Source organism: Podarcis bocagei, assembly GCF_964188305.1.
Source record: "Podarcis bocagei genome assembly, chromosome: 5".
Taxonomy (NCBI): Eukaryota; Metazoa; Chordata; class Lepidosauria; order Squamata; family Lacertidae; genus Podarcis; species Podarcis bocagei.
Window position 1 is genome coordinate 67,868,270 of NC_138129.1, and position 14,114 is coordinate 67,882,383.

The 14,114-nt window shown below is 42.1% G+C and overlaps 1 protein-coding gene across 1 annotated transcript; it reads left to right on the top strand.

The window, feature by feature from the left end:
* The first annotated feature begins 195 nt into the window (after positions 1-195).
* TYW3 (tRNA-yW synthesizing protein 3 homolog) lies at positions 196-9,481 on the top strand. Its single transcript, XM_081193892.1, has 6 exons — positions 196-454; positions 2,737-2,817; positions 6,400-6,498; positions 7,802-7,873; positions 8,752-8,885; positions 9,103-9,481. The coding sequence occupies exons 1-6, from the start codon at positions 257-259 to the stop codon at positions 9,326-9,328; spliced, it is 810 nt and encodes a 269-aa protein (XP_081050018.1). The 5' UTR covers positions 196-256; the 3' UTR covers positions 9,329-9,481.
* Positions 9,482-14,114: the final 4,633 nt, after the last annotated feature.

The window sequence follows — 14,114 nt, forward strand, 5'->3', positions numbered from 1 at the left end:
GGAAAACGCGCAGGATAAAAGCGCGCGGCTGCAATCCTATGTAGACTTGGAGCGGCATCCTAACCGTTCTTTCTCACAGCAACAAGCCCAATGCGTGCGCTTGGACTGCAGTCTCAAATTAACCCGGTTGAACTCAAGTTGCAGACTCGCTCTGGCCGCGCCGGGAACATGCGCACGGGCCGCAAGTTTGTCCCAAGCGGGCCGCCGTCGGACTAAGATGGCGGCGCCCATAGAGCGGTAAAGTGGGCGGGCGTGGATGGAGGAGATGGCTGATTTCAAGCGCTGGAAGGAGCAGCGGCTGTCGCGCGCGGACGGGAGCCGGAAGGGCAGCGTGGACGAGCCCATTGCGGGGATCGTGCTGCTTCTCAATGGGCGCGACAGCTTCTGCACCACCAGCTCGTGCTCGGGGCGCGTGGTTGTGCTGGAGCAGCCGCCCCTTCCTCCCCGCGCCGAGGTGAGCGCGGCTAAGGATCCCTTGGAGAAAGGCGCTGGGCTAGGGCGATACTGCCACCGCCACCAACGCGGGGGACCCGGAAACCCAACAGCTTTTTTCTCCGGCCCAAATGGCTCAGGGTGTCTCCTGCGTCCTCTGGAGTTTTGTGCAGGTTTCGGAACACCCCCCCCCCGGGTTTTATTCATAAGTAAAACCTTAGTTCCGTACGCTCCTGTGCGAATCTTAATTTTTAGGATTTAAAATAACGCGCAGAGCCTGTCAGGCTTCTTAAAGCCTAATGCATTTCATAAAATTTGTACACCGCTTTATTTAGAAAGAAAACACCACCACTACACTCAAAGCGGTGTATGAAAAGATAAAACCGTAAAATCGTGGCGAGGGTGGGGTGGAATTTGACACACTAAAACATACGAGAGGTTAAAATAGTAAAACAAATTAAAACCATTGTGCCGTTAAATCGACTTCCTCAGACTGCAGGTTCTCGAAAACGTAATAAGACATTAGTCCTCTTAAGGCGCCGCAAAATTCTGGGATGCTTTTGTTGTCAGAGACGGAGGTGGCTGCTCTTCTGGAAATCCTTGCTTAGTGCGACTTGCTACTGGGTAGCCTTCAGCAAAAGGAATCCAGGGGTGCAGCCATTTCTACCGATCCCCGCCCCACTCACAGCCGCTAGACGTTGGGATTCAGCATCTCCTCAAATTGCATTATCTCCCTATTCCAAACTTATTGTGCATTTTCAGTTCAGCTCACAGAAGTTTAAATGGGGATTGAACACACACACACCTCGTGCCTTAGTCAAGACCCAAGGTGATTCACAGAATTAAAAGGAAAACAGTTTAACAACCCACAGTCAGCATAAATGGGGATTGGGGGGGGAGTAATTTTGTTGAAACAGCGCTGAAAACCATTTAAAAGAAAAAAGCAGGGGATGGAAATAAATGTGTGCAAACCCACCCTCAGAAGTCTTTTCCACAACAGCCCCTTAGTGGCCAAAGGCTTTGCCTGATGCGGAAAGGAAAGGAAAGGAGAGAGGCTGCCAGGCTAGCCTCCCTTGGAAGGGTGTTCCACAATCTGGGAGGAGCCACTAGAAAGGCTCTTTCTTGTGACCTGCCCAATGTGCCTGTCAGGGTGGTGGGACCAAAACAGAAGTTTCCCTAGAAGATCTCAAAGCCCAGGCAGGCTCATATAGAGAGATCTGATCCTTTAGTTATCCTAGACACAAGCCATAGGTCATAACTAGTGCTTTGAGGTGTTTCTGGAAACAAGGGTAACCAGTTATACTCCCTGTAACTGGCTCCAGTTAGCAAGCTGGCTGCAGCATCTTAAGACACTTTCCGCAGGCATCCCCACATAGAACATGTTGCAATAATCCAAATGGGGTATAATTAAGACATGTACCACCATGGCCAGATCAGGCGTCTCCTGGAGCTGGCACAGTTGGTGCACAAGTGTAACCCTACCCAGCCCCAGTAGAATCCCTATTTCCTGATCTGCCTTTTTACTGACCAGGTGCCTTGTGTGGTTTTTTTTTGTTCACCCCTATTTGGTCCATTACTGACACCAGACAATGGTTTAGCACTGAAACACCTTCCTCAGATTTAAGATGGAGAGAGAGAGTTGGATATCATCTGCATACTGGTGACACTGAAACCCAAAATACTGGACAAGGTTATCGATGGAGGTCCATTCTTAATCTGAAACTATTCTTAACCTGAGGTACCACTTTAGCTAATGGGGCCTCCCGTTGCTGCTGCGCCGCCACCACATGATTTCTGTTCTCCTCCTGAAGCAAAGTTCTTAACCCGAGGTACTATTTCTGGGTTAGCGGAGCCTGTAACCTGAAGCATCTGTAACCCAAAGCATGTCCAAGGTACCACTGTACCAGTAGCTGGAAATCACAGGTGGGAGAAAGAGTGCTTTTGAACTCAGGTGCAGCTTCCTATGGGCATTTGATTGGGCATTGTGAGACCAGGATATTTTATCAGGCCTTTGGCCTGATCCAGCAGCAGTCATCTTCTGTTCATAAGGTTTCTTTTACCTAAGCCCAATGTGGCAGGTTCCAAAAAAGATTGTTTCTTGGTTATTTCTCTTGTCTCCTTCCCTCTCCTTCCGCTGAAACATCTCATACTCTCACTTTGACACATTTGTTCCACCACGCTGTGCTTTTCTGTCTGGCCTTTTTTTCTCCCACTCACCTGCGGTGTGAAATTTGTTGTGGGAAGTGTTCTGTGTTGGTTTCTATATATCCAGAGATTTGTGAAACGATTTCGCCTTCCCGCTAGGCTACCACCGGCTTTGAGATACAGAAGCAGAATTGCACCTGGCTCATGGTGACCCATCAAATATGTACAATCGAAAACGTGGTAAGAGAACTGTTCCAGGGTGAATTCTTTATGCATGCTTAGAAAATCCTTGTTTGTGCTATTTGCATACAGTCAATAATTTTGAGATTTGAGATCTGGAAATTGTAGCAGTTTCCAATATCTACCAGGTGAGGGCAGACTTAGGGTAGCTGATGCAAGATGTTAGCACAGAAATAAAATGCCGTTGTTGTAGAATGATATGTTAGATTTCTCATATTTGGCTAATAGAACTGTTACAGTGAAAGTATGAGAGATCTTTAACATCTATGAATATTAGTTGCATGTAATATAGGCTGTATTTCACTTGTTTAAAAAAGTGGACTACCAAGTTTTTAAAGAAGGCAAGACATTTGATTCCATTGCTGCTGTATTTCTGCTTGTAACAGTTATAATCTTTGTGTGATAGCCTTAATGCTATCACACAAATATTATAATTGCTACCTGTCTGATGCAGGATTTCCAGGAGCCTAGTTCTTCTACATTAGAAGATACAGCATTCCACACTTGTAGATCTGATTGAATCTGTGGAGGGAAGACTGTAGTTCCAGTAACTAAATACGTGAAAATATTTCCCTGACGCCCCTTTCTCAAAACACCACATGCCAAAACTCTCTATTATTATTATAGTTTAATGAAAAATGGGTATTTCTGAGATCTGAAAGAGGACTTGTTTCTACCTCAGCAGTATATAATTACAGTTCCAGAAGTTATGCTTTCATATTTATTGATTGAGAGCCTGATCCTACACCCACTGGGAATTTGGCAGTTGGCTTTTGTGGAAGAAAGGCGGGAGTGTACATAGGAAATTACTTTCAGTATTTTAATATTAAAGTTGAGCCTTTTGCAGGAAATTAGTGATCTAGAAGCTATACGGTAACAATATCCTTCAATCACAATGCATATTTCAGAACCATATTTTGAAGAAACGTGATTTGTAAGTCTCCATAGATTTAGCCAAAGAAACTGTAAGCATGTGTAGAGGAAAAACAGCCAGTGCTTTCTTTGAAGTATGTACCATAGCAGCTCTGATACCCAAAAGCTGTGTTTTAAAATGTATTTGTCCATTGAAGCTGGTTTTTTTATCTAGTGATGCTACTACTATGGCAAATTCCTTTTTCTTTTATCTCAAGGTACACCTAGGGTTTCCTCTTTCCATACCTGCCTATATCCTTTTTTGGATTTATGACTTAGGATGATGATTAAATTGTATTTTATGTGCTTCCATTTCCTGGGATAGAGGATAAATCATTTTAACTGTAACTGCTCTGTTAGACTTACCTGTGAAAACTGGGGTGGGGGGGTGGGAGGAGAGGGAATATAGAAAAATATGTTTGAGAGTCTGTAATTAAAGTAAATTTTCAAATACAGTAGCACCTTCATCATTAGGGTATTTTGAATGGAGTACGTATTTAAGAGCATAGGCCAGCTGACCTTGCTTAAGCTTATCATTTCCAGTGATTGGCTGAGTGGAGGAAGTTCATACAACCGATCTTTATTCTATCCCCTGTGGCTCCCTGGAAACTCTTGCTAGAGTTCGGGAGCATCTCCTGAACACTAGGGGCTGTATCACATACAACTGCAGTGTGAGGAGGGTGAAAGAATCTTGATCCAGGAGTCTCCCCCAACCCTCTGGCGAGGATTTCCCAGCAACCTTTCTCTTCTGATAGAGTTGCATGCTTTGCCTTCCACTTGTACAACCATAGTATACAACCCCTTGTTTTTACCTCAAGAGGTTAGTATAGAATTTCAGGGGCTGGTAGTTAAAGAACCCGGCTCTTATTTTTAGATCTCTAGCCCATAGTCGAAAGAGCATGAAGAAGAAGTGCTGAATCTATATGCCATGCAATATGGTCAAAGAGCCCAGGAGAGCTTAAGGTGTTAAAGAAAATGAAGTTGTGTGTCCTAGCAACCATGTGGTCTCCTAGCAGCAGACATTCCATCAGGTAGCAGAAGGGAGGGGGAGAAAAGAAGAAGGGTTGTCATCAATCATCACTGCTGAGAGACAAGCTGCCTTTGGCTCTTCCTCAGAGCTGTCACTTAGTGACAGCCATTCTATCCCAGCTGATTGTTGTATGAACTGGTTTCTTCCCCACCCCACACTAAGGACTGCCTTAGCAAGCCGCACAGGGAACCTTTTCAGCTAATGAGTGGGCAAAAGCAGTTTTAATTAATTATTGAATATGACCAATTGGTATTGGAGGTGTAACCTTTCTATGTAGAGAAATTTGATGTGCCTAACTTGAATCTATAACTTCATTAGAGACCTGCAAACCTGTAGAAAGGTTGGGAGAAAATCAGATGTTATATGAAGATTTCTAATGATATTTTAAAGAAAAAACTAATACAGTGGTACCTCGGGTTAAGTACTTAATTCGTTCCGGAGGTCCGTACTTCTTAACCTGAAGCACCACTTTAGCTAATGGGGCCTCCTGCTGCTGCCACTGCGCCGCCGGAGCACGATTTCTGTTCTCATCCTGAAGCAAAGTTCTTAACCTGAAGCACTATTTCTGGGTTAGCAGAGTCTGTAACCTGAAGTGTATGTAACCTGAAGTGTATGTAACCTGAGGTACCACTGTACATACATCCTACCAACAATAGTTGGATTTGTTTTGATTTGTAGTTATTTTAATTGATGCATTCTTTCCTTTCACTTTGCAATAGCGTTTGAATTAGTGTGCCCTACTACAGATTAATCACTACTCTTGGCTCATAACTATAGCTAAAAGCATTACTTAAATTCAGGCCAGATTATTTATTTTGGATGGGCAGAAAAATAGAGAAACTTTGATCTGTGCTGGCAAGAACTTCTGTAGAGTACAAACTTTCACATGCTTGGCACCAGCCATGATCCGACAATGGTAATTTAGCAACTGTACAAATTCTGCTATGGTAAAAATTCCTCACTGAAGGGAAATTATACTCTAGCTGGAGCTGCTGCTTTTATCTAGCATAGAATAGTGACATTTACTAGACTAGATTTCAGTCTGCTTCTGTGCTGGTCAATCTCTTTCCAAAGTGGAGAGATAATATTCCTGAATGAAGGCACTGCTGAGAGGAAAAAGTAGTTGTATAATGGTCTCTCCTCCCTCCCTATTTAAAAGGTTACATATGCAGAAAAAAAGTCTTCCTTTTAAAAAAAAAAAGTTTCACAATTTGATTATCGAGTATGTGCCCCCTCCCAAAATTTACACATCTCTCGAAGCAGTGCTTTAACCTTGCTGCTAGATTGAGTATTTAAAAAAACCATATTGTTTGGAGGCTTCTGGTGAGACTTTACGAATGAGTGTGTACATTGTGGACAGTCACAGCTACACAACGCTGCCTCCAGAGCTCTAAAATGATATCACCTGTATCTTTGGGAAGTCAAATCCCAGTACAATGTGTAGCTGAATCCATCATGCTGAAGGGAATAAACCAAGCAGAGTATGTAAAGTAGTACGAGTTGTAGAAATTTATTTTTAATTAGCAGGCTGAATCAGCTTCTGCTGTGCAGTGTTTTTGAGATGCTAAATAGGCTAGCTATTTTTTTATGGCTCACAGATGCAGCACTGATAGTAACATACTGTACTGTGGATCTTCCAGCTTACAGCCTTACAGAAAGCGACAGATGATGCCATATTCAAATTTGAACCATTTGTGCTTCATGTGCAGTGTCAAGACCTTCAAGATGCACAACTTCTGGTAAAGTGAAGTATTGCTGTTGTACTTAAATTCCATACTTGCTACATAAGAAACAGTTGGCTCTTAACTAAGTTCTCACACCTACAAGCATTCCCCAAAGCATTCTGCGTTTAATAACTAGGACTATGGAAATACGATGATGGGAGCGAAATGGGATTTTTATTATTTCTGCAGATGTGATGCTCACAAGTGAAATTATGGTTTGGTTAAAATCAACGGCAAAGATCCCACTGATGTTGGAATGAGAATTTCAGAAACATTGCCTGTCCTGTTTGGCTGGCAGCTTTCATTGTAGACATGGTTTCGTGTGGTAGCCAGCACCCTTTGGGGGCTAAACTTGTGATAATTAAGACTGTGACCATGCATCTTCCAGGAGCTATTGGAAGCGTCTTTCTACTTCTTTGGTTCACATCAGCAAAAAAATAATAATAAAAAAAGAATGCTATCTTTGGCTTTTCCTAACTTTTTGGTCATGTTGAGTATTATGTAATATGGCCACAATTTGGAGAAGTGCCTACTAGAGAAGACTTGGTGTTGCTGTTTTTTTCCTAAATGGCAACTCTTCGTCCGTCCAGCGTTTCTCAAACTTGGGTCCCCAGCTGTTGTTGGACTATAACTCCCATCATCCCTGACCACTAATCCTCTAAGCTAAGGATGGTGGGAGCTGTAGTCCAACAACAGCTGGAGACCCACGTTTGAGAAACATTGGTCTGTGCCATATTACAAGCTGTATTTAAAGCTGGATGTTTTTTCCCAAAATTAGCCTTTGGAAATTGTTTGGCAGCTCTGCTGCTCGAGATATGGCAGAAGCGGGGCCATATTCCTTTGTGAGCAACCTTCTGGGGGCTGTAGGAAAGTGGAGGGTGGGCCAGAAAGAAAAGTGGGTGGAGCAACAAATGTGAATGAGGTGTAGCCTCAGATGGCTCCAGGGGGCTGGATTTGGCTTCTGAGTCTGAGCTTCCTCACCCCCGAATTGCCTGTAACATACGGCTTTTAAGCTTTCCGATTCACAACACATTTCTTCACTGACATCAAGCACGCCCCTATTGAATTCAAATCATGAACATTTTAGAGTTGCAATACAATTTACAGCATGGTGTTTTATCTAAAGCTCAGGGGTATTTCAAAGCAGAAACAACCGTTTATAATTCAGGTTTTATGAAATAACCATCCCTCTTTCTGAAAACATTTAGACTGGAAACAAATCCTTGACAGTGCACTTTGTTTCATTGTTGTCCATCTCTCCGAGGCCATAGTTGAAGGGTGTGGTTGATGATGGCTGTTTCCCTCTTGCCTTTTACAGCACAAAGTGGCTATAGAAGCCGGGTTCCGGAACTCTGGCATAACTGTTGGCCGAAAAGGAAAAATTATGATGGTATGTTATGTGTTCCTACATTGCGGGGGGGGGGGGGTGGCAGGCACAGCCGGAGTACTGCTTCCATATGGGTACTATTCACCGCATTTTTCTCTCTATAAGACGCACCAGACTATAAGACGCACCTAGTTTTTGGAGGAGGAAAACAAGAAAAAAAAAATTCTGAATCCCAGAAGCCAGGTCAGCAGGAGGAACGCTCCCGCTGCCCTGAAGAGGCTTCGCGTGGCTATCCCAGAAGCCAGCGCAGCAATCCCTCTTGCTGTTTTAGCTTCAGCAATAGCTGCGCAGGCTGCATTCGCTCCATAAGACGCACACACATTTCCCCTTACTTTTCAGGAGGGGGAAAGTGTGTCTTATAGAGCGAAAAATACAGTGTGTGGCCTTTTCAGGTTCTGCGATGGCAGGGATGTATTTCTGAGGCACTGATATGACAGGCATGAATACAGCTTTGAGTCCAGTACCCAGTAGAATGCTGTGGTTCTAACAATAATGCTGAAGAGAATAAAGCAGATCCAGAGTGGTAGGGTTGGTTTCAGATATATATATATATATATATTAAAATACTTGGAATCAGCTTCAACCCATCTCGAGGTGCCCCCAAATGCTCTTCGGCAGACCTTGAGAGCAGTCACAGCCCTAAAAGTCATTACATCGTGGTTGCCACATATATGACCACATGCTACTTTTCATCAAGCTATGTGAATGTACTTTGTGGTGGAAATATGCAGTGCCTCCCTTTTGCCATCTCGTTCCCAAAATGCAATGATAAAATTATTACTTTTCTTTAATGAATTTGCCTCCCTGGTGGGGGTAGCTGCTGCCTTCAGTTCAGTAAATGATGGTGAAATCTAGGTTTTCTGTTTTCGTCTCACTTGCAGGCTGTCCGAAGCACTCACTGCTTAGAAGTTCCCCTAAGCAGGAAAGGAAAACTGATGGTCAGTGAAGAATACGTTGACTTTGTGGTTCAAGTTGCTAATCAGAAGATGGAAGAGAATTGGAAGAGAATTGACAGGTTTGTTAACAATAAGTCTCTAGTTTATACCAATCCTAGCAGTTAAAATATTGGTAGCAGGAAAAGGAAGAAGATGTAGATAAGATGCAAGTTGTAAGCTAGCAGATAGAAAGCTAAAATTAACTTATTTGGACTCAGCAAGTTAAATACATAAATGTCTAGCAGACCTTGAAGAAACCCAAGTCCATATGCCTTTATTTTATTTTATTTTTTAAAGGTTTTACAGCTCTCTCCAGCTTGCTTTGGAAAGCAGAGACCATTCCATTAGCTCACCTCTCGAGGAGAAAGAAGAGAACAAAGAAGAGAACAATACCATGGACTCCTACAGAAGAAAAATAAAGTCTAAAGGAACTGAAAAGGATGGTGAATGTACTTCTCCTAGGGAAAACAGAGGCTTAGAAAGTGAAGATGAGACAGAAAACAGTCTTGGTGTTTTTCACTAAAATATGCTACAGATAATTGTGTGAAGTAGATATATACCCACATTATGTTTGTATAATGTTTAGTTTGTTTTGCTCTTTGTGAGAGCTTAGCCGATAGATTACTGTGCTCTATAAAGTAGCATTTTCTTAACATAGATTACTATGGATATTCATTAGTCAATGAACATGGGAAAATGGCATTTTTAATACCGGAGGTAAAACTTGTTCTTCAAGCAATATTGTTTTACACAAAATATGCAATATTCCAAACTACCTAATTCCAAACTACCACCATAGTTGTGCTCTGTATTTGCTATTCCAGTTTTGAAAACCCAATCTAAAAGTTCTGTTGTTAAATATATTTATCTTCTTCACTTAGTAGAGATAATTTCAAATGTTTGCGAGACGAAAATAAGTGTGAAACAAATTCATCCTTGATTATGCTACTGAAATAAATGATTGTCACAAGCATTAATCTTTGCCGTGTCAGTCATTTGTAAACTTTTCACTCCTTCCTACTCCAGACGAGTAAACAAAATCAGATTATAAAAGAATTAGGCAGTGATATTTCTAGTCGGAAATCACATTTTTCTTCATCTTTTAGTGGGGTTCACATAATAGAGACTCATTTGTACAAGGAGTTTTGCTTTTGCAATGGAACTTCTCCTCCAACATGACCCTTGATCTTTTCTGAAGCATCTGGGTGGGAGGCAAGGAGAAGAAATGTTTGATTTAATTTATTTATATTCAAGGCTGCTTACAGCATTTAAAAACAGCAATTTTATTTATTTATTTATTTATTTATTTATTTATTTATTTATTTATTTATTTATTTTGATGACATAAAGTAGTTATTCTTTTATTTAGGGTCAATGTTTGCAAAAATGCATATTATCGGGTGAAATGCAATAAAATGCATGTCTCTTGGGGAGATGGGTTTTTAAATTATGTGAATTTCCATGCTTTTTAAAATAAAAAATGGCAGATTTATGTGGGAAATGGGTGAAATACTGAGTAGCATCTGCCCTTAGTACAGAGTAAACTCTTTGCACCGTATCTTCAGGTACTCTAAAAGCCAAGCAGAGTTAAAAACAACAATTATAAAATAGTAGATAATAAAAACAAACTAGTTTAAAGCAATGACTTGAATACACCACAAAATATCTAAAATCAGCAGTTAAAGTATACGGTAATTTGCCAGAACAACAGTTCCAGCCCGCATTTGGAAGTCCTTGCACCACTGGGACAGCTTAGTTGAATACAAATCTTTTATGTTCCTGAGCACCATTACACTCATTGCTTTAAAGATTTTAGATGGGTGTTTCTGACTGGAAATACTGTTTAAATAAACAGCCAATGTTGGCTTTTAGCCTAATAATAGTCATTGCTTTTTAGAAGTAGCCAGAAAACTCTTCCACATGAGAACAGCCAGGAGCTAAAGGGACAAGACAAAGGAAACTTGATGGGCCTGAGGAAAAGTGAAAGTTCCTTTGATTAGTTCCTTAGTTTTTTCAGCACTTTAGTAATAGGATTTCAGAATTCACTCATAGCAGGCACTAAGCTTTTAGTCCAGACCTTGCTTTTGACTCTCTTGTGAAATGAACTCACTGAAACATTCTTCAAACTCTGGAGTTCATTATGTTCTTCGCAAGCCACATTTTGCAAACCCGCTTCTATATCATGGTTTGTTCCAAACTGTAATGTGGGATTAACTATGGTTAGCACTAACACCAGTGCACTCCACCGTAGCTTATTTCCGTTTAGGTCATTGAATAGGCAACGCTACATCTGCACAACCCAAAGAAATGTTGACATTGCTCAAGGCGATACTAATGATGCTATAAAAGGGACGATATACTCGCATACACCTGAATTGATTATTCAACACTTAAATCAACCACAAGTGAATTTTTTGTATATGTGTGTGTGTTGATAGACAAGTCATCACTTGATGCTGCAGTCATTAGGAAGACCAGGCATTTGTGAATTCACTTTTTAGGCTTCAAAAAGTAGAACTTCGGGGCTGCCAGATCCTGCAGCTTTTAAACAAGCAAAGGGTAAGAAGCAGAATTCAGTCACTGAATATATAATGTGTGTTATGTCACTGAAGACATAATGTGTGTTGTTGGTCCTGCTGATCCAGGGATGACCTCTTCAGCCATCAAAGAATATGTACCGTATTTTTTGCTCTATAAGACTCAACTTTTCCCCTCCTAAAAAGTAAGGGGGAAAGTGTGTGCGTCTTATGGAGCGAATGCAGGCTGCGCAGCTATCCCAGAATCCAGAACAGCAGGAGGGATTGCTGCTTTCACTGCACAGCAATCCCTCTTGCTGTTCTGGCTTCTGAGATTCAGAATATTTTTTTTCTTGTTTTCCTCCTCCAAAAACTAGGTGCGTCCTGTGGTCTGGTGCATCTTATAGAGCGAAAAATACGGTAATTCAAATCATCCCAGAAATGCCCAAATAGATCCTATTACTTGCAGAACAGCACATAGAAACAATATTTTGTGACCCCTGTGTGTTTTAAAAAGCAGCATTCTTTATCGCTGTGGACTACATAATAAATGCAAAAAGTACAATATTTGACAGAATGCATATTAATAAAAAATAATGTTTGCTGGGAGGAAAGGACAAGGATCTCAGTTTTTAATATTGTATCCCTCAGCACAATTGCATTTTTAAATGAGGTTGAAACGAGTTTAGGAATTGAAGCAGCTATCGGAAACATCTGTCCGAATAGAAGACAAGCAGTGGGGATACGCGAAGACTGCAGTCCTGTCCATCAGGCAAATAATGTATTGTAATGTAGAACATATTTTCATTTTTTTAAAAAAAAAAAGTTTTGCAGCAGGCCACCAGGTGGCAGTATGCAACATAGAGTCAGCACAGAGACTTGCATTCCAGATTTTATACATGAAGGGGTGGAGGTGGGGAGTTTGGTAATTTTTAGAATAATGGAAAGCTTCTTAGTTGGGGGGGGCGGGCATTGTGGGAAAGCATTTTCTCAAACAGCTTGCTCAGAATGGCCTGGAATTAAACTGACAGCATTTGGGGAGAGTGATAAATGAAATGCATGAGGAAAATGGAAAGGCTTAAATGTCGCCTTGTCATTAGGAATGTGAAAGTTAAATAAGAATACGTCTGCACTGATTTAGACACAACATAACCCAGGTTAAACCTTTCTCACAGAGCCAGCCTATTGAAACTGTGTTAGAGATCCATGGACCTTTTTGCTGACTAAATAGATACTTGCGCGGTACAATCCTATACACATCAACACAGATGTAAGCTCCAATGAGCTCCGTGGAACTTACTCCCAGGTATGTGTGCATAGAATTGGTGTATTTAAAATCATCTTTGTTTACAGGAAGATCCACTGCAAAATATATGTTTTTGTGGGGACCACTGATATTTTATATAAACGATCGCATGCAGTAAGAGCTTTGCACACAGAGAACAACACACAAAATTGCACTGAATGCCATCGCATCCAGGGGTGGGAGAGACCCTATAACAGTCAAGGTCAAATGAAGACAAGAACTGGAGAGGCCAGCAATCCAGTATTAATATTACTACTAGTAGTGGTGGTAGCTGTTTTTTGCATGGTAAGCAAAACCTCCAGTCTGAAATTCAGCATGGGGGGGGGGACATTCAGAAAGAGAAGCGGATGCAAGGCTAATCAGGGAGGCAGTAATCTGGTTCTTAAGAGTTACACATGCTTAAATTTACAGTTTAAACTTACAGAAGGCTGATCGCCGAAGAATTGATGCTTTTGAATTGTGGTGCTGGAGGAGACTCTTGAGACTCCCATGGACTGCAAGAAGATCAAACCTATCCATTCTTAAGGAAATCAGCCCTGAGTGCTCACTGGAAGGACAGATCGTGAAGCTGAGGCTCCAGTACTTTGGCCACCTCATGAGAAGAGAAGAGTCCCAGGAAAAGACCCTGATGTTGGGAAAGATGGAGGGCACAAGGAGAAGGGGACGACAGAGGACAAGAGGGTTGGACAGTGTTCTCGAAGCTACAAACATGAGCTTGACCAAACTGCGGGAGGCAGTGGAAGACAGGAGTGCCTGGCGTACTCTGGTCCATGGGGTCATGCAGAGTCAGACACGACTAAACGACTAAACAACAACAAACTTACAGTTCGGCATGGAAGCTAGGGCTGTGCCAAACATCTTGTGGGAAATATGGCTTATGAGAAGGGATGGGAGGAAGGAAGAGAGCTACCACAACCACCCTCTTCTGTATTTGGAGGCACATCCCCATCCAAAGAGGTTGTGCAATGCAAACCATACACAGCTATCCCTGCATCAAGTCTCCTGATCTTTCCCGCTGCCATGCCATCAGAGATCATTGCAACTGGAGGCTCCAGAGATTAAACCTAGAACCAGTGTTATTTTTCTAGGAAAACAATAGGTGCTGGAACTCACCATGAATTCACCCTTGATCTCTTATAATGGCAACGGCGCCCACCTGAGAGGTGCCAGATCTCAGTTCCGGTGGGCTGGAGGGGAAAAGCCCTTTGTGTTGTATCTTCCTCCTCTCCCCCTCTTATCTGTGTGAAAACAAGAGCACGATATGTAATGGCACACACTGGAGCTGTTTTGATCCACCTTCCTACTGCACCCCCTGAAAAACCGCTGCTGAAGATGGCATGTGATGCACCCTAGAGAATTCAGCTGGATGGAAAAACCTGCACCTTCCCTAGGATGTGTGGGGCTGCTCTGTGATCAAGCCATGGGCTCTTTGGATCTCAGCCAGTCGCTATACAAGTTAGGGTACACCTGCCTTATTTCTAATATAC